This window comes from Harpegnathos saltator, unplaced genomic scaffold (assembly GCF_003227715.2).
Source record: "Harpegnathos saltator strain DR-91 unplaced genomic scaffold, Hsal_v8.6 scaffold691, whole genome shotgun sequence".
Lineage (NCBI taxonomy): Eukaryota > Metazoa > Arthropoda > Insecta > Hymenoptera > Formicidae > Harpegnathos > Harpegnathos saltator.
This window is the reverse complement of record NW_020230528.1, coordinates 279,417-300,136: the sequence shown is the minus strand read 5'-3', so window position 1 is coordinate 300,136 and position 20,720 is coordinate 279,417. Positions and strand designations below refer to the sequence as shown.

The window sequence follows — 20,720 nt, the reverse complement described above, 5'->3', positions numbered from 1 at the left end:
AATCTCACTCTGAATTTTTATTTATTCCTAATACGTTTGCAAAAGTGCCGCACATCGCTCGCAATTTCAAGTAGCCACGTCAAAAGAGATTTGGTTCATTACCGCATTCATTACTGCGCTCTTAACCCTTTCACTGCTGAATTAACTTCTCTTGAGAAAATTATTAAAATATTTGGTAATCCTACGTTTTTTGGGTCGCTGATTACGAATCTAAAGCCAGCTTTGCAAAATTCAAAATGGTGGACTCACTTCAATATGGCGATCATGATGTACAAAATTAATGAAAATTTCAATTATTTTTAAATAATGACCAGGTCGTACTAAGAACATATCTAGAATCTAGGCGATGGAACTCAATCGAGCTGGAAAAAACTTATGTGCAAAAATGTTCAATACTGCATATTCATGCTTACTAGAGATTAAACATTCATTTTTTAGTAAAATAATATTGATAGTACAGATAAGATAGAGATACAGAATGAAAAAACTAGGGAAATAGAGTTAAAAAATGCGGAAAAATAAAATTTCGGCCGTTTTTGTAAAAATATTTGTTTATAAAAGAAATCTGACTTGAGAAAAAACACTGAGAAAAATATATGTTTTTGTACAACATCGGAAAAATATTTGGTGAAAATTTCAGACCTCTACATTCAATACTCTCCGAGGAATCGATTTTTCCCTGAAAAAAGCATATTTTTTCAACTTTGATTTGTTATAAATAATCACAAATTAATAATTGGGTATAAAAACCTATTGGAATATGTTGAACAACTATTCAGTTATCTGGAAAACTCAAATCCCCGATTAGTCCTTCAAAATTATGTGATTTACAACGCAAAATTGAATCAAGAAGAGGTGGGAAGTATACTTCTCACTAACAGTGAAAGGATTAAAAGCGATGAAGGGATCGTTTTTTCTTTGAATATACCTGTTCCACCTGACAGATATTTCAGATATCGAATACTTTACGCAGTATCTATCTCTCAATGTTAAGTGAATGCGTTTACGCACTACCTCGACTGTAGGACTGTCCGACGAAGCTATTCTTTCGGTAAGATCCTCCAATCGATCCCAACAGCGGATACAGAGTGTCCGGGATCTTTTGGAGACGAAAAGTTGTGAAGATTGATCAGATCAAACTGAGAAAAAGTCAAGTATCATTTTGCAAAAATCGCAATAGTTATTATTAAGTTATTAATGACTGAATGTAACCACATCTATCGGGTTGGTGCAAAGATAATTGCGGCTTTTATCATTTTAAGTTTGGCGTCAACTTTTCTACTAGTTACCGTTATCTTTTCTTAAAGAAATCTTGTAGGAATAAACAGACTTGTTTCCCGTTCGGAGAAATGTGTGCAAGCCAATGATCTTTATTTTAACAAATATAATTTTTAACTGATATATGTGTCTTTATACACGACACGTAAAAACCGCAGTTATTTTTGCACCAATCTAATAGAAGCTTTTTTAATTGATAACTTGAACCTAGCAACAAATCCAAGATTCAAGGTCCAAAGTTCAATACACTCATATCTATCGCTAGACACAAAAGCCGTCATATAATTGTAGATCAGGTTGTTCTGAAACAAAAAAGTCCTTTACCATTTTGCCAAATAAATACGCAAATTTTTGAGTTATCAATTAAAAGAGCTTCTAAATGTAGTCATTTTTAATCATTAATAACCTAATAACTATTGTGATTTTTGCAAAATGGTACGTAATTTTTCTTCGTAATTTGATCTGATTAATCTTCACAATTTTTCGTATCCAAAAGATCCCGGACATCTTGTACATTTACAGTCTGTAAAGTAAGAGCGTGTACGGGTTAATGTGTAGAAAAATTTATTTCTAATGATTTTTAAGTACATGGATTTGTTGTACTCCATGAGAAGAAAAACGCTATACCATTAATAATGAGTCCAGTCACCACCGGCATTGATAATTGCCTGGCATCTCCGAGGCATACTTTCCACTAAGTTGACTGCGTATTCGTTCGGTAAAGACCTCCAAATAATACGAATTTGTCGTGTCAGCTGCTTCAAAGTACACACTCTTTTTCCTCGAAGCTTGCGCTTGAGATATGCCTCACAATACGGCTAAAAAAAAACTAGGACGATATTTCAAGCCAACTGTCATTTATGCCGTACACGCTCTTACTTTACAGATACGATACGAAATTTTAAAGAGCGTTCTGCAATTTTGACACGCTCGGTCCGTTACGCAAATGTTCACCTGATAATCACTACGTTTCCTCCCAGCATTAACTTCAGCCTCCCAGGCAGGCGAGCGAGAAACAAGCTCCGCCACTTAAAACGTTGTCTCCGACATTGGGGTGCGGGGTGCCCCGGCCGCCGCGCCGTTGAGAAAGACGAGGAAAAGAGGGGAGGTTAAACGTTGCATTATTTATAGAAACCCTGCAATCTCCTAATCTCCGTCTGAGAAGGTCTCCTGCCTGCTTGAAATGGCCAACGAAGGAGGTGACGTAATGCCGTCGGTGCGACGAAGTGTTAACGCTCTCGCGACGCGTTTTCCCTATAAATCTTCCGGGCTCTTCCGGAGATCTTAAAGATTACGTCTCACTCACAGCGGGACTGCGTCTCGCGTCTCGCAAATCCCGCGATATTTAATTACGATCGCATTTTTGCAATATGCTTTGCTTTCACGTGAGCTTAAGTTAAACGTTGTCCCCCCGAGGCACGTGATTTAAATAATTGAGGGCTCAAGACACACACGTCCACGTGAGTATACATGTATACTCACGCGCACATACGTCCCTTCTTGCGCCACCATCCCCCCTCCCCTTCCACGTCACGATAAACGACCACTTATCCTCCCATTCCCTCGAGCAATGCCGGAGTAATCAATTGGTGGACCAAACGGCTATTTAGAATATTCATAAAAAAGGGATAGTCAATTACGGTATCTTAGGAGAGTATCTGAGGAATAGCGAAATTCAAGTACAAATGAATAATCCAAATTTTTCAGCTAAGGTAATTTTTAAGTTCAAAGTTTATTTTAATCCTTTGAAGCACGAATTTTTCTATGCAATAATAAAAGAAACTAATTATGTATATATAGGGGTTTTCTGGATCGCTGATTACGAATCCGGAGACAAAATTTTAAAATTCAAAATGGCGGATTCAATATGGCGACTTCAAATGGCTAACTTTGATATGATATTATGGATATGTATCAAACTCGGTATATATTGGGTCTGGGAAGAAATTCGTGGCGTTTTTTTAGTAAAATTCAACTGGTTTTCTTATAGTGTGAAAATGAATTTATTTAAACCAAATATGCTCCATTATTATCGACAATGTTTCGCCATTTTTCGGGTACAGCCATGATGCCATCGGTGAAGAACTTCTGTGGTTTCTGGTTGAAAAACTGAATCAAGTGGTCTTCACAGGCTTCTTTTGAAACCAACTTAATTCCATTGAGAGAGTTCTGCAGAGATCGGAACAAGTGATAGTCAGAGGGTGCTATGTCTGGACTATACGGTGGATGCATCAAAACTTTCCAACCAAGCTCTCGCAATTTTTGACGGGTCATCAAAGAAATGTGTGGTCGGGCGTTGTCATGATGGAGGACAACACCTTTCCTATTATTCAATTCGGGCCGTTTTCTTTCAATTGCCTGGCGTAATCTCTCTAGTTGTCCACAATAGAGTTGAGAATCAATCGTCTAACCAACTGGAAGTAGCTCATGGTGGACGATTCCCTTCCAGTCCCACCACACACACAGCATCACCTTTTTCGGCGTCAATCCTGGCTTCGCGAACGCTTGTGACGGCTCACCATCCCTTGTCCACGATCTTTGACACTTTCGATTGTCGTACGTGATCCATTTTTCATCACCGGTTATGACAGGTTTCAGAAATGGCTCGATTTCATTGCGTTTCAGCAGCGCATCGCAGATGTTAATTCGGTCTATCATGTTTTTCGCGCTCAACTCATGACGAACCCATACATCGAGCTTCTTTTTGTAGCCAGCTTTGTGTAAATGGTTCAAAACAGTTTTGTGGTCAATGCCTAGCTCCATACCAATATCGACACTGCTGATATGCTTGTCTTGCTGGACTTTTTCAAGAATTTCATCAGCTTTTTCAGTGATTGGACGACCAGAGCGTAACTTATCTTTCACATCAAAATTACCAGAACGAAAGCGAGCGAACCATTTCCGCGCAGCAGATTTTGATAAAGTACCTTCACTGTACATAACACAAATGTTTTCACAAGCCTGCGCAGCGTTCTTCCTTCGCTTTGTCGTAATAATATTGCAAAATAAATATAGCGCAATTTTTCATTACTTTTCTCCATTTTCAAACGCAAACAACTTTCCAACCACTGCACCAATTTCGATGTTTATACACTCAAAGTAACGCTCGAAGTGTCACCTTTCCAACGAGCGTTTAGTGGTGTCGCTGCGATCTGTGTTTCCTGAGTTATTTGCAATTGACGCCATCTATCGGGAAAAACGCCACAAACTTTTTCCCAGACCCAATATATGTTTTCTTGATCATAGATGATACAACATAGAGAGTCGAAATTAAAACTTCTTAGCCGCTTAAAAAAATTTAGATTATTCATTTGTACACTTAATAGAATATTTAACGAAACTACGACCGCAGCGGAGAAATCGGTTAAAAACACTCCGCGCGGAAGTGGACTATTCGAGTTTTCGCGGCAGAAGATATTTACAGACAAGCTGGCTTCGAATTTGTCTCCGTTTTTTAAGACTCCTCGAGATTTTAATCTCGTTTCACTCTCCCTCCTCTGCGGTGTAATCCCTTCGCCCCGTTTGTCGACCGCAGAATTTCCGCGGCGCGCATTATCGCGCGACAAGGGACAACGCGAAAATATCACCGCGATGCGCCGATAGATAAGAGCGCGGTGTTACGTCCGCGCACGTAAATGCTTGCAGTTTTATCACACATCACCGTGTTAAGAATACAGGCGCGCGCTGGAAATGGAAAGAGCGCGTTTCGCTTCAACCGGCTGATAAACGCAAAGCGCGCGCGCGACCACGCGCGACCGCCCGCGCTGCGACGTTGCTTCAAAATGCATAGAATTACTTTACATAGCGAGCAGATAAAGTGCAGTCAACCGGCGCGTACATGCAGTGCGTAACGCCGCAGGCGGTGTACGTATTTCCATCTCGCTCTCGCGCACACGTCGCTAATTTCATACACGCCACTCGGCGTCGAAAACCGCAAGCTCACGGTTGACACGCGTCGCGCTGGATCTCCGGGCTATTTTCGGCCGCGCATTTTTGTGTTTGCGCTTAGACACACCCCGAGAAGCACAAACCTCGTTTCCTCTCTTTCTTCCCCTCCTTCCCTCCTCCTCTATCTCTTTCTCTATCTATCTTCAACGTATTCAAGAGGTTTCCCCCGACGCGACTTAACCAGTTCACTAGTAATGACTCATAGCGAAAAAAGAAGTGCCACGACCAGTATGACTCATATGTGAGCACCATGAATAACTCTGCCAATTTTCAACGAATTTGCATTTGAGAGATGTAATATGGCAGCGCTTAGATAGTCAATTTTGTTAGTTTTTGAAGAATATTTATTAAAATTGATATCCCCATTTTATTTTGGGTGAAATCTTCTTTATAGAGGGTTTTTCGAGTCGCTGGTGATGAACTCGGGGTCGAAATTTCAAAATTCAGAATGGCGGATCCAATATGGCGGCTTCTAATGATTAACAATATTCCATTATGGATATTCTTGTTTCCATTATTAACTAGCAGGTGAGATATATTGAAAGAAATTACTTCTTTGCCCCAGTGAAAACCTCGGATTTATGACAGTCGTTATTTGCGAGCAAAAAAACAAACCGAATTTGATACGTGTTCATAATGAGATATCAAGGGTAGTCACTTGTAGCCGCCATATTGCATCCGCCATTTTGAATTTTGAATCCGCAATTTCGATCCTGAATTCGTCATCAGCGAACCGAAAAAAATGAATATGTGCAATATGATCTTCTGCATGATGAAATATCAAAGTTAGCCATTTGATGCCGCCATATTGCATTCGCCATTTTGAATTCTGCAATTTCGATTTTGGATTCGTCGCCAGTGATCCAAAAAACCCTTATAGGTCAGCTTCCATGTAAATACGAAATTATTCGCTCTCACCGCTTTTGGCACAAATGTGTTGACCGGGTCCACTACTGAAGCAGTTAATTCATCATACCCAATTCGTGCTTAATTCGCCTTATTCTTTCGAGAGTTTCACACCTGTTGTTACGATAAAACTTGATACCGGCCATTTCTTCATTTCGTTTTTTCCAAAGAGCACACTCTGCGCGATGTACGCTTGATTTTGATATTTCTTTCAACGTGAAACGAGAGTGAAACTTCGTCTACGTCTTCAACTGTCGACTCTTTCTCAAAACGACACACGTGCTTTGTCGAGTATTAGGTGTATAAATTAATTCTCGGCTCCTACATTAAATCGACTACAGCACATGTCCAAATTGAATTTTTTCCCCGTCGAATAGTCGTTTTAAAGCACCATCTCTGAGCTTGAAAACGAGCTGTAATAGTTGATGATACTACTGACATAACCTCAAAAAACAGCAGTAAAAACAATTTCGCTCGAAAAAAAACTGTGTCCGACAATGCTATATCCCACAGCACGTGTGAAAAGTGATTCCAAAAGTTTCGGGATGGAGAATTTTGATCTCCAGGACGAAGAACGCCCTGGACAACTATAAAAAATTGAAGACGAGGAATTGGAGAAACTACTTAACGAAAATCCTTGTCAAACGCAAAAAAAACTTGCTGAAGAGCTAGAAGTCATTCAACCGGCTATTTCTATGCGTTTTCTATTAAAGAAGCTCGTTGAAGAAGCTCGGAAGAAGCTACGAAGGGAACGTCGTTGGGTTCCTCACAACAATTATGTCGAAAAGGCCGAGAATTAATTTGTACACTTGATATATCCAGTTGCGCGTACTTTCCAGTGTCGCCGCGAGCTGCTTTTCGAAGCCGCACTTGTCCGACTTGACTCCGAATGCGAATTCTGATGCGTTCGCCTGCGATTATCCCGCTTGTGTCCGATCGAGCTTGCGCTGGCCGACGCTGGCGAGGCGACGCTGCTTCGCCGACGAGGCGAACTTGCTGGCAGGCCTGTACCGTCACGATGACTTACTGATCATAGGTTGATTTATATTCAATAACCAGCGGTAAACGCGGGGTTAGTTACTCCCCGTACCCACGTGCAATCACGTCCTGCCACGTGCAAACGCGGCTGATGGTACGTACACAGACGTTCCTCACGTACGTGTATCTAAGGACCTCGCGTCGCACGCACACACCCTCGCCATACACACACGCACACGCTCGCGCGTACACTTCCTGCCGACTCGCGCACGCACACTTGGCGGCATTGTAAACTCGGTGATTGGCCCTCCGCGGAAGGATAGGGTCACCCTAACCGCCCTGTTCCTCCGTTTGTGTTCCTTCGCATATCACAGGCATCACTGGAGGTCGCCGCATGGGCAGCGCGAGCGTGCGACGATGGCTAACAAAATTTCATAGACGACCGTGCACGTGTGCTGGACATCCTCCGGGGAAAGAGAATCTGAGGATACGTATTAGGTAAATCGGAAAGTTCCGTCCATCTAGCGGCAAGTAGCTATAGCTAGAACCGTCGTTAATCTCTAATGTCTGAACGAAGCTTAATGGTTTGTTTTGACATCTGTCAATAACATTCAGTACATAAAGTTATACGTTTGAATCAATAACATTGTTTTTCACTGCATCGAAAGTGTCGAAATTTGAGCGAAATAAGCGTCATTTGCGCGAAGTGTTAATCTTTTGCTTCAATTGGAAGGAAACTGCAGCTGAAGCTCATCGAATGTTTGTAGAAGTTTATGGTGATAATGCTCCTTCCGACAAAACATGCAGAGAATGGTTTCGACGCTTTAAAGGTGGTGATTTTGATGTAGAGGATAAAGAGCGTTCTGGACGGCCAAGAGTATTCGAAGACGAAGAATTGCAGGCATTGGTGGACAAAGACCCATGTCAAACGCAAAAGCAACTTGCAGAAGCATTAAATTGTGCTCAACCTGTCATTTCCGATCGCTTAAAAGTCTTAGGAAAAGCCAAGGAAGGAAAATGGGTCCCGTATGAACTGAAGCCAAGAGACATTGAAAGGCGAAAAACCACCTGCGAAATTCTGCTCGCTAGGCAACAAAGAAAGGGGCTTTTACATCGTATCGTCAAATGATGGGATGAAAAATGGATTTATTTTGACAACCCCAAATTTCGACAAACTATTTGCGATCCCGACCAACCCTCAACACCTCGGCGCCAAAGCGGAATATCCACGGAAAGAAGGCAATGCTCTGTGTGTTTGGTGGGGTCAGAAGGGTGTGCTGTACCATGAGCTGTTGAAAAGTGGTCAAACAGTCACAGAGGATCTCTACAGAGAACAAATGATCCGTTTGAGCCGAGCATTGCACGAAAAACGACTAGAAACGAGACAGCATAAAGTGATTTTGCTTCATGACAACGCTCGGCCGCACGTCACAAAATCTGTCAAGGAAACTGTTGCAAGCACTTCGCTGGGAAGTGCTACCTCATGCGACTTATTCACCAGACTGTGCCCCTTCCGATTACCACTTATTTCGGTCGATGGCACACGCACTTACTGACGAATGCTTCAATTCTTATGAAAACGTCGAAAAATGGGTCTCTGACTGGATAACCGGACCTCCGGAAAGATGAGTCATTCTTTCGCCGCGAAATTCACTTGCTGACCGAAAGATGGAAAAAAGTCATCGCTAACGATGGACAGTATTTTGATTGACGTACTTTTTCATTTTGTTTCTTAAATAAAGCCATACGTTTTGCAAGAAAACGGACGGAACTTTCCGATTGACCTATAATAAATTGCACGGCGTCGTCCCGTCGATTCAGGAGGAACAGTGGCGGCCTCGAGAACCTTTCCGACAAACGCGCGCTCCTTGCGTGAATCGACCTTCGCGCCAAGACTCGCGTCGATATTTCACCGGCGCACGCGACTCGCCGATTAGCCGCCATTGAAAGAATCCTAGCGGAAACGGACGGCGGACGGCGATCCGGCCGGCGTCGATCCAGCCGTGCGCCATTCTACCGCGCGGCGCTATCTCCCCGAAATTCACTTCTTCCCGCACCCTCTCGAGCCGAGCGACAGCAATATCAACGTGCGAGGACAACCGTGGATATAATAACCGCCGCCCGTAACCTCCCATCGCCGTCGCAGGGACGCGCCGTTGGCGCCGAGTGCCGCGTATCTCTCGTTACAACGGCACGTTGTAACGTTACGACTGTCGGCGGTCGTGAACGTCGTCGTCGGGTCACGTGAAATGCAGCTGCGCATCGGCGACATAATTAAAGTCGCCCTTTGTCCCGCGGCACGTTTCCGCCTGAATTATCCCCCGTGACTTCGGGAATTTAGGAGGAGCGGAAACACGCCCGGCCGTATCTCCGCGCGAATATACGGGGATTTAAAAAGTGTGGCGCACGTTTCTGGAAACGTGCTCCGCGCTAAATGCGTCTCGCGGCGCCGTATATCAAGTCCCCCGCGATAAGGCAAACTTGCCGCGATACGCCTTACTTTCGCGAGGAGGAGGAGGAGGAGGAGGAGGAGGAGGCAGGGAGAAAGAGAGAGAAGGCGAAAGTGAGAGGAGGAGGAGGAGCGAGAGAGAAGGAGGAAGAGACAGATAGAGAGAGAGAGAGAGTGAGAGAGAGATAGGGGAGGGGGGAGGGGGTAGAGAAGCAGGAGGATTGTGCGACTCTATATTAACGTGTGCATATTTAATATGCCGTCCTGGCAGACGGCATTCGAGCCGCCCTCTCGGATCCATATTGGCCGAAGTGCGAGCAATTGCCCCCGCTTGCCGGAAGCTGCAATTGATTGCGACAGCCGCGTCTCTGAAGCACATTGTCGCCAGCGCAATATTGGACGGCGGTCGAGCGGATATCTGGCAGCGTTTCGCTCTGCGATTGTCGTGTCGATGATGATTGACGCGCGGGGTGATTTTTCGCAGGATTTCGAAAAGAGCACAGAACGTAGCCGCGTTTCAACTTCTTGGTAAGTCAACTGATAGTTAAATTAAATATATGTTCATCTTTGTTTTCTCTTCGATTTAAATGAAGGCAGACATACGATTTAACTATCAGTTAACTTACCAAGGAGTTGGAACAACCTGTCCTAAATGTGATGTCTCGACGAGATGTCAGACGATACGGAGAAATACGGAATTTGAAATCCACATACGTCGCGGCTTGATAAGAACGCGTAATCCGGTGTAATCGGTCCGACCAATTATGTCGGAAGAACAAGAAAGTTCTTTGCAAACGTAACAAGGCTCGCGTAGAGAGCGCGAGCGATAAAGTTCGTATCCCTTAATGATCCCTCGTTGCGAAGTTACATTGTTATCTAGACCGCAGGTGGGATTACGGTTGCGATCGATTCGAGCGTACGAGGGGACGTCCAAATGCGTGATATTTAATGTAAGATCGCGGCGCGAGCGGTGGGAATTAAGCAGATCGCAGTGCCGTGAAATAATGGTCGAGTACGCGGCGCGAAAATTTCACAGACGAGCGTGCGAATCGTTCAATCGCTGCTTCGCGCATCTGCGCGCAAGGATGAAAGAGCTTTATTAGGTCATTAAGTATGAAATGTCCGATTTCCTTAAGTAAATACTAAGTTCGACAGTCGATATCTCTGACATTTCACCTTTACAGTTTTTGGACTTTTTTTGTTGTTGTGAAGGCACATCATCACTCTTTCAAATGCATTTGCAGTTCTGCTTTGTGATTATCTTTCGAATTGTCTTTGTTACAGCAACTTTTGTGTAATCATGGATAAGTTAAAAATTCATGTTATTTTCGAATATAAGTCCCGTGGAACCAATGCAGCGCAGACAACTCGAAATATTAAAGAAGTGTTTGGTGAAGATGTGGCTAATGAACGTACGTACAATACGTCGATGGTTTGAGAAGTTTCGTTCTGGCGATTTTAATCTTGAAAATGAGTCACGTTGGTGATCAGAGACCAACAAGGTGGATAATGATGAGCTGAAAGCTGTAGTGGAAGCGGATACATTTCAAACTACGCGTGATTTAGCAGCAAGGTTTAACGTTACTATTCCAACAATACTGGATCACTTGAAACAAATCGGCAAGGTAAAGAAGCTGGATGGAAATGGGTTCCGCATGAATTAAACGAGCGTCAGAAGAGAAGTCGTCTCGAAGCTTGCCTTCCTTCACTATCATGACGTAAAAGCGAACCATTTTTACATCGTATTATTACGTGTGATGAACAGCGGATTCTTTTCGACAATTACAAGTGTTCGACACAATGATTGGATATGGATGAAGTGCCGAAACACTGTCCGAAACCGAATATTCACAAAAGAAAGCCAATAGTGTCTGTTTGGTGGTCCAGCGCTGATATTATCCACTACAGCTTCATGAAACCTGGTCAATCGATTACTGCGGATGTCTACTGTAACCAACTAGGTGAAATGATGAAAATGCTTGCGATCAAGCAGCTGAGATTGATCAATAGACACAGGTAATCCTCTTGCAAGATAACGTTCGATCACATGTCACACAAACAACGTTGCTCAAACTACAGGAGCTGAACCTGGAAACTCTCTGTCACCCACCGTATTCATCAGACCTTGTACCAACTGACTATCACTTCTTCCAGGCACTGGACCATTTCTTGGAAGGAAAAATATTCAATTCTCAACAAGCTGTGGAAAACGTCTTCTGCGACTTCATCGTCACTCGCTCTTCAGGCTTCTTCGCCGCTGGCATAAATAAGCTACCGTTAAGATGGCAGAACTGTGCCGATAGTTTAGGCACATACTTGGATTAATTGTACTACTTCTAATTTGAGATATAATAAACCAAACCACTTTTGATTCAAAATCGGACATTTCATACTTAACAACCTAATACAAATATCTTTTGAAAATCGCTCATATTTCGCGTTGCGCCGTGCATTATTGTACCTCGCGCGAACGCGAACTATAAAGAGCACGTTTCATTTTCGCAGGACCGACGTGGACGCTGCATCTGGCACGAAAAGTGGCACTTTGAAATTCGTAAGGACCCTAACAAACATATCGAAGGACGCAGGCAGCGTCGCCCATATGCGGTGTGAGGTTGTGGGCGATCCACCTCCGACGAAGATACGATGGTTCAAGAACGAGGCGCCGTTAGAAGAGGACCGGCCAAAAATCACTATCAGAAAAATACACGCGCAAGTAAGCCACTCAATTGCCGCTACCCGAGTAGAAAATTTAATTAGGGCTCTGGTAAGGGCAACAAGGCTTTATAAGGCAATATTAATAGAGTCTCATAAGGAAATATTTTTATTATTGCTTGTGTAAAAAATATTTGTTCTTTTTATTCCAAGAAATTTAGACTGTAATTTCTTTCTTTCTTCATAACCTTGTTAGTATACAACAAGAATTTTTTATTTTAAATATATAGCATACTTTACGATAAAATATAATATTCTTTACGCATAAAAAAATCCTGCTACTGTTTTTATTAAAGTTTGCTGCATTTCAAAACGTAGGCACTAGAAAAATCCTTGGAAGAGACTAATGAATATGGCACCTAATAAAATTTATTTGTAATTGCGGTATAATTAAAAAATCTTTAAAAAAATCAGATAGAGCGTATCTACTAAAACAATACTTGACCATGACAATTTTATTATACGCTTCAAATCTTATTAATTTTCTATAACAAAACTCGATTTTGTACATCTAAAGCATCCTTAAAAGATCCTTCTAAGGTCCACATCAGTTTTCCATGTTAAAGCATTATTTCGTAAAATCTAAGACATTCCTAAAAAATTCTTCTAAGATTCTTCTCAGCTTTCCCTATCAGAGCCTTATTTATTAAATCTAAGGCATCTCTAAAAAAGGGCCTTCTAAGGCCCTTCTCAGCTTTTTCAAAGTCTTATTTCGTAAAATCTAAGATAACCCTAAAAGATTTTTCTCAGGTATTTATCAGTTTTCCCTATCAGAACCTTATTTATTACATCTAAGATATCCCTAATAAATCTTTCTAAAGCTGTCATCAATTTTCCTTATCAAAGGGAAGGAAGGCCTTATTTCGTAAAATCTAAAGTATCCCTAAAAAATCCATCTCAGGGACCGATGTGGTAATAATGAGGCATCCTTTCGAGGAGCATCCAACTTTCAGCCTTAGGGGGGCCTTATGCTTCATGAGAATGGCTCTAACAATGTTTTACTTTAGTTTTAATTCGAAGCCGCGTCTCGGGGCTGCTTTGTGAAAGGGAGAGGGGGAGAGAAATTATTTTTCTAGAATCAAGATTGTTCTCCTCGAGTATAAATTCGGACTTGTAGCATTTCCTTCTTAATCATCAGCTTTCAGGTTGCAATTCAGTCGGCACAAAGTATCCTGCCTTATTGTTTCAGACGCATGAGCACGCAGCGAAGAACGTGGCGGGAAGTCGATTGAAAATCACAAACTTGGACGTTTCCGATGTTGGCTTTTACACCTGTCGCGTCACCAACGGCAAGGACCAAATTCAGAGCGAGGGAACCCTGCGAGTCGATTCCTCGAAGAAATGGCAGGGTGAGCAAAATCAAAAATTCTCCGCCTCTGCAAGCCTTGTGCACACTCGAGTGTGACTTGTTTAAATATTGATATTATAATGAATAAGTAAGTTCTATTCTCAACGTACGATCAAAACTTGACGCGTCGAATATTAATCCGTTGAATCACGAGACGCATAAAAATACCTGACGTTTATCGCTGTGCGCGAGGGGAAACCCGAAAATAACTCGAACTTACTATTTCGAAATAGTAATCCCCGCATTCTTATATCATTTTCTTGTCGCGCACGGGCGAGAACGAACTTTTATACATGTTTGGTGTAAAGTTACGCCCCCGGGCGACCGTTACGCAATTACGTTAACGAGTCTCGGCGTAACCATTAGGGAGGATAATCATATCTTCTTCGTAATTTTAAAGCCACGCGAAACGGTCCGCCCATAATCTGGATGGTTTGCATTTCGCGGGAATAATTAAACACACGAGTTTTAAAACGCGCGACCCGTAAAATCCGGCCGAGTATAATATTTCCGTCCACGTCGCCGAGGTACAGGCCTCGAAGGCGGGCTTTGTGGCCCGTAACTCGCTCGCGGCACACACAACACCGTAAAAAACATTTGTAATGCGCGAAGTGAATCGCGACGTTTTACCTACCCCGTCGCGTCGCCGCGCAAGTTTTCGAGTAAACGCATTAAATGCCGGAGGTAACGGTGTATGTTTGACACGAGAGCATTATCGTAAAACGCAAAACCGCCTGACTATGAAAACGGTTATGCAGCTTGGCTCTACACCAGCTGCATTGTTATCTTACGGGCTCCAAGGGCGTAAGCAAGATCCTCTCTCGGAGTGATCTCGAGTGTCGAGTCGCGACGAGTCTGAAATCTGCCGGAGTCGAAAACTTCGCGGTCTTCTATCGATTATTTCTTGAAACCTCGCGGAAACGAGCGACTCGCTAAGATTGCCAACAGTCGCGTTTTCATTCTCTCGAGAACAGCTCTCGAGCCCGCGTCTGTTACTTCCTCCCCCCCCCCCGACGTCAATTAATTCCGATTTGCCGCGTCTGAATTGTTGCTACCCTTTTACGCTCCGTGCGCATTTTTCTCAGCGGTTTTAATCTTGCGTTTCTACAAAATTTTTGTTTCTACAAAATTTCCCTCGTTCCGCGAAACTCCGTAAAAGCGCCCCTGCCTACGCGCCTGTGTTATCTCCTCTAGTCTAGTGGTAGTTCCTGTTTACGACGCGCTACCCTTTCACCGGAGGTCATTTCGGTTAATGCGATATTAGAGTAAATATTTAAAGACTCCAACTAGGAAAACGTAATTGTCGATAAATTGTCGGCCCATTCAAGCCGCGGAGCTCGGAAAGTTTCTCACGAGTTGCACGAATAATAATTAAAAATGTTTATTCTGTCTCAACAATTTGTATCTTTTGTTCGCATGGTGGCCTGTTTTCTTTTGTTAATATTCCGTAAATGTTGGAAAAATATTATATATTTTACGAGAGAAAGGAACTCCATAAAAAATTCGACACCGTAATTATTTGTTATTGTCGAATCTGTCTCGATATATATAAGATGTATTACGCGTGTCTCTGTACGCGGTTTTCTATACAAAGTTGTCGCTTTAAAAGCTGACTCGGTCTTTTTTCCTCGGGAATGAAAGGAACTGCCGAAAGGCAGCTTCCTCGAGTCGTGCTCGACTTAAAGGTTGGAAAGGAATCGTAAAAGTAACGCTGTTATACGAATCCCGCGCTCCTCGCCCGCGCCGTAGCGAGAATCGAATCGAATTAAGAAGAAGTGAAAGTCGGGTTCGCAGTCGTCGACCGATGTGGAACGACGAAGAAAAGCTCTTTCGGGCTTCGACTTCGAAAGGAACAAAAATAAGAAACTTAACGCGCTCGTAAAACTGTCAATTTGGAGAATTCACGATCGACATCCGTTGCAAGAATAGATAAAAGACAAGTTGGAGTCTAATAGAATATAGAAGAATATACTTTTCTTTTAATGTACAACTATACATACAGAGTGTTCCAAAAATCCTGGAACGGCCAGATATCTCGAAAATGAAGCAATTTAAAGAAAAATGTTTCAGACGAAAATTGTCCAGATTGATTGATATAAAAAGATGATATAATAAAAAATGGAGGTTTCTATTTGAAAATTTCTAATTGATCCTCATGTGACCTTCGCAACATTATCCAGGGTCATTAATATTGCTGTGTGATGCTTCACTTGAAACTCTATAACTGTATGAAATATTTTTCTCTAAAATGCTTCATTTTCGAGATATTCGATCGTTCTGGGATTTTTAGACGCTCTGTGTGTGTGTGTGTATATATACTCTTAGTTTCGACTTAATTTAACGGTATAACGACGTCAGTCGCGACGATCGTACATGAAAACATGAACACGAAAAATTGATTAGCCTCGTAATTACCGTGCCTCACATATGAGCCCGCTTATTAAATTATCAAAAGTAAATTACCAAAGTAACAACCGCCAGATCCGATTATCTAATTAGTACGCAATTATTGCACTTAATATCTGTAATACGTTGTTATTATTCGCACTACAACGCAATACAACGTAATTTATGGAATATTACATGCGTAAACAGGAATTGTTCGCGATATATTCCGATCGTTTTAATCCTCGAGGTCCACCGTGAAAGGTTAATCGACTCTGACCCTAAATTATTTACCAAGTCCGTAATTCATTAACTTCGCCATCGAATAATATTTCATTTGGACGAGCCGGGAAGTAATTCGCCGAGAGTCGGTCGTTAGTACTTCACTTCGTTCGCAAGCACGGCGGCGCATCCAACTTCTCAAGATCACAAATTTTTCTCTTGACGTCTTGGCCCCCTCAGTTCAGAGGTTCTGAGATACGCACTTCAAAAACTTCATTATGCACGGTGTAAATTAGTTTCAATTTATCGCGAGACGAGGATAAACTTCTTAAGGCAAAACTCGGGGCATTTCCTCGGATAAAGTTATTGCGCGACAGCTCCGACAAATTCTAATCCAGCCTCGTAGTGTTTCGGTTAATGTGCCGAGTACGGCTAGAACGAAGCAAGCCTCGTTAAAGTCTACCTCTCTTGAAGATAGACCAACCGCTTCTTCTTCCGGGAGGACGAAAGTTTGTTGTTGATGCCGCGATGCGAATAGAATTTAGAAGTCACCTCAATGGCAAATTACGATCAAGTTCCAAGGACCTGAAATATGCACGGCCAAGATGTGCTATCAATTATTCGCCGTTCAACAACCATACGAGTCGTTAATGTCTTTGGAAAACTGATACGAGAAAAATGTGTGCATGTAAAATAAAAGCGAGACAGTGGACGCAAGAGAAAGAGAGAGAGACGCTCGTCAATACTGTCATCAGATAATGGTCACTGATGAGTAATCGTCGTTTCGTGAGTGGTAATAATAATTCGGAATTTGACAAAACGCGACTAAATCGAAGGTCGGCGCACGACCCGAATAAAAAATTATTGGGGCCATCCTTATGAAGCATAAGGCCCCGATAAGGCTGAAAGTAGGATGACTTAAGAAAGGATGCCTCATTATTATCACATCAGACCCCGAGAGGGATCTTTTACGAATACCTTAGATTTTACGAAATAAGACTTTAGGAAAAGCTGAGAAGAGCCTTAGAAGGATTTTGTAGGAATGCCTTAGATCTAATAAATAAGGCTTTGATAAGGAAAGCTGAGAAGGGCCTTAGAAGGATTTTTTAGGGATGTCTTAAATTTTACAAAATAATACTTTAATATGGGAAACTGATATGGGTCTTAGAAAGATCTTTTAAGAGGATGCTTTAGACATACAAAATCAAGTTTTGTTATAGAAAATTAATAAGATCTGAAGCGTGTAATAAAACTGTCATAGTTTAGTGTTGTTTTTTAGTAAGTACGCTCCATCTGATTTTTTTAAAGATTTTTTAATTACACCGCAATTAAAAACAAATTTTATTAGTTTTGTTAGTTGCCATATTCATCAGCCTCTTTCAAGGATTTTACTAATATTGCCTTTGTTTTGAAATGCAGCAAACTTTAATAAAAACAATTGCAGGATTTTTATCTGTAAAGAATACTATATTTTATTGTAAAGTATATTTTTAAAATAATTACTATATTTTTTAAATAAAAAAATTCTTGTTAAAGTAAAAAACCTTGTACTAACAAGGTAAGATAAAGAAATAAAGGAATTACAGTCTAAATTTCTTGGAATGAAAAAAACGAATATTTTTACTCAAGCAATAATAAAAATATTTTCTTATAAAGTCCTATTAATATTTGTCCTATTAATATTGCCTTATAAGGCCTTATTAATGTTGCTTCATAAAGCCCTCACAATATTGCCTTAAGAGGACTCGTTAAACCATTTGTTGCACATCTTGTAGAGCCCTTGTCTTTTTATTCCTACTAGGGTCCAAGTAATATTAGAGAAAAATAATCAGGTCCTTACTAGAGCCCTATTAATTTTTCTACTCGGATGACTTTTGAATCTTAACAGTCTTATGCTTTGGCGCAACGAACAAAGGTGAATACCGCAGCTTGAGCGCTGTTTCATTCGCCGACCTCGTGATCCTCGCTGAAATGTTGCGCCCCCGAGTGAAATGACATTTACAACCCGAGACAGGGATAACAGCGTGCAAACAGCGCAGGATGAGAGTTCCAAGGCCCTTCCGGCCCACTTCGGTGGCCCGGCCAAAAAATGTTGCACTTGGCCGCGCCGCGCCGTGCCAGCGGAACTTCCTGTAATAAAGTTTCCGAAAAGCTCTCACGCCCGGAGGCGATGAAACAAAACTGGCGGCGTTCCTGGGATGGAGTTATCGCCGAAGAGACAGACAGAGAGAGAGAGAGAGAGAGAGAGAGAGAGAGAGAGAGAGAGAGAGAGAAAGACACCCCTAACAAATTCTAATCTAATCCCGGTACCGCGGCGTCTCGGCTAATGCACAAGGCGCGGCAAGGACCTCTCGCTCACGCGGTGTCCTCGTTCCGAGGACCCAGATCCTACCCCGGGCGGCAGGACGAACTTTAATATTAGCACTCTGCAAGTCAAACTGGGCGTCGGAAAATTCAAACTTCTTTCCTCGCTCGTAGAGGGTGGTCCCCTACCCCTCTTCCGTCTGTCTCCCTCGAGGGCTTAACACAGTCGCGACGAGGGTGGGACATGGCTGAATCGCGAGAGGCCGGCCGGAGGGAAGGGAACGCGAAAGATATCGCGGAGGGTGTCGACGAACTGATCGTCACAGGGTGACTTCTTTGCGAACGACGAGGAACCTAATCGCCCCGGATTTCGACGTGTTAACATCGCGCCCCGCTCTCTCTCTCTCTCTCTCTCTCTCTCTCTCTCTCTCTCTCTCTCAGCCCGCGCCCTCGCCGGGTGCCTTATGTTTAATTCCGATCTTCAGCGGGGGGGAGGGAGGGGGTAGGGGGCGAAAACACGAGTTAATTAACGCAGCGGCCTCGAGATTGCTCGAGTCTAATAAGCCGTGTCGGTGTGCATTAACTGATGTTTCAGCCGACGAATCGACTGCTCATTGCGCAAGCAGGTTGTTCGTGGAAACGTTCCCTCGGGCATTAATTTAGAAACAACGTGCGTTTGCAGGCTGCAAGCAAAGTGGACGGATCTTGTTTCCAAGAGGTCGACGCTGAAATCGATTGACTGATAACAAATGGCACGCGTAAACGATAAATATGGCCGTGAATCGTAAATCGTAGCACTGTGAAAGATATTGCGCTCGCGATAATCCGTCGTTTACCGCAGCGCGGTCTGCTCTACGTTACGTTGCGCAAACGCAATTTTACGGTGCGGTATACACATTCATACTGATCGTCGTGGCCAACGTGGCAGCTAAGATTTACCCTCCGCGTGTTTGCCAGCGATTGTTTCACGTGATACGGAAACCGACCAAATTCGCCGCACGTCGTCTACATCGTAAACTCCGCGCGCGCAATGAAATTCATATCGCAAACGTGAGGCTCGCCGCGTACTCTCGAGAGTTCCAGACTATCATCGACCCTAAACATGACGATGTATCCTGTGAAACGCAGCGCTCCTCTTAAATTTCGCGAATGTAAATCCATCTGGCATAAATTTCGGCTCGGGCGAAACACACATTCTATAAGCGCGGCTTTTAGACAGAAATGTACTTTGGAAATATATATTTCGCCGGAGTGGATGTTGTTGCATAATTAAAATTCTACGAACACGTACTGCATATTAGACGCGCTGGGAAGTTGCGCGAGGCAGACGGCATGGAAGTTTCGCCCGAGGAAAAATCGGCTCTCAATGACCGCGGAGTTCATTCATAAAAAAATATATGTATGGACAACCCGAGTAGGAAAATTAATAAGGCTCTGATAAGGGCCTGATTATTTTTCGCTAATGTTAATGGTGCCCTGGTAGGGATAGAAAGACAAGGGCCCTACAAGATATGTAACAAATGATTTAACGGGTCCTTATAAGACAATATTATGAGGGTTTTGTAAAGCAATATCAACGGGATTTTAAAAGGCAATATTAATAACGCCTTATAAGGAAATATTTTCATTATTGCTTGAGTAAAAATATTCGTTTTTTTCATTCCAAGAAATTTAGACTGTAATTTCTTTATTCCTGTAATTTCTTTATTTCTTTATAACCTTGTTAACATACAACAAGAATTTTTTATTTTAAAAATATAATATACTTTACAATAAAATATAGCATTCTTTACACATGAAAATTCTGCTACTGTTTTCATTAAAGTTTATTGCATTTCAAAACGAAGGCAATACTAGAAAAGTCCTTGGAAGAGACTAATGAATATGGCAACTAATAAAACTAATAAAATTTGTTTTTAATTGCGGTATAATTAAAAGATCTTTAAAAGAACCAGATAGAGCGTACCTATTAAAACAATACTAAACTATGACAATTTTATTACATGCTTCAGATCTTATTAATTTTCCATAACAAAACTTGATTTTGTATATCTAAAGCATCCTTAAAAGGTCTTTTTACAGCCCACAATAGTTTTCTATGTTAAAGCGTTATTTCGTAAAATCTAAGGCGTTCCTAAAAGATCCTTCTAAGGTCCTTCTCAGCTTTCCCTATCAAAGCCTTATTTA

General features: G+C 42.2%; 1 protein-coding gene and 1 pseudogene across 1 annotated transcript in view; both read left to right on the top strand.

Annotated features, from left to right (window-relative positions):
- Ror (tyrosine-protein kinase transmembrane receptor Ror) overlaps positions 1 to 20,720 on the top strand; it is an 83,954-nt gene that overhangs the window by 7,733 nt on the left and 55,501 nt on the right. The window contains exons 2-3 of the mRNA XM_019845090.2: positions 12,065 to 12,275; positions 13,464 to 13,623. Of these exons, the coding sequence (XP_019700649.1) occupies positions 12,162 to 12,275; positions 13,464 to 13,623 (274 nt within the window). The 5' untranslated portion in view covers positions 12,065 to 12,161. The remainder of the gene's footprint in view (positions 1 to 12,064; positions 12,276 to 13,463; positions 13,624 to 20,720) is intronic.
- On the top strand, positions 10,957 to 11,884 carry LOC109504609 (histone-lysine N-methyltransferase SETMAR-like; annotated as a pseudogene).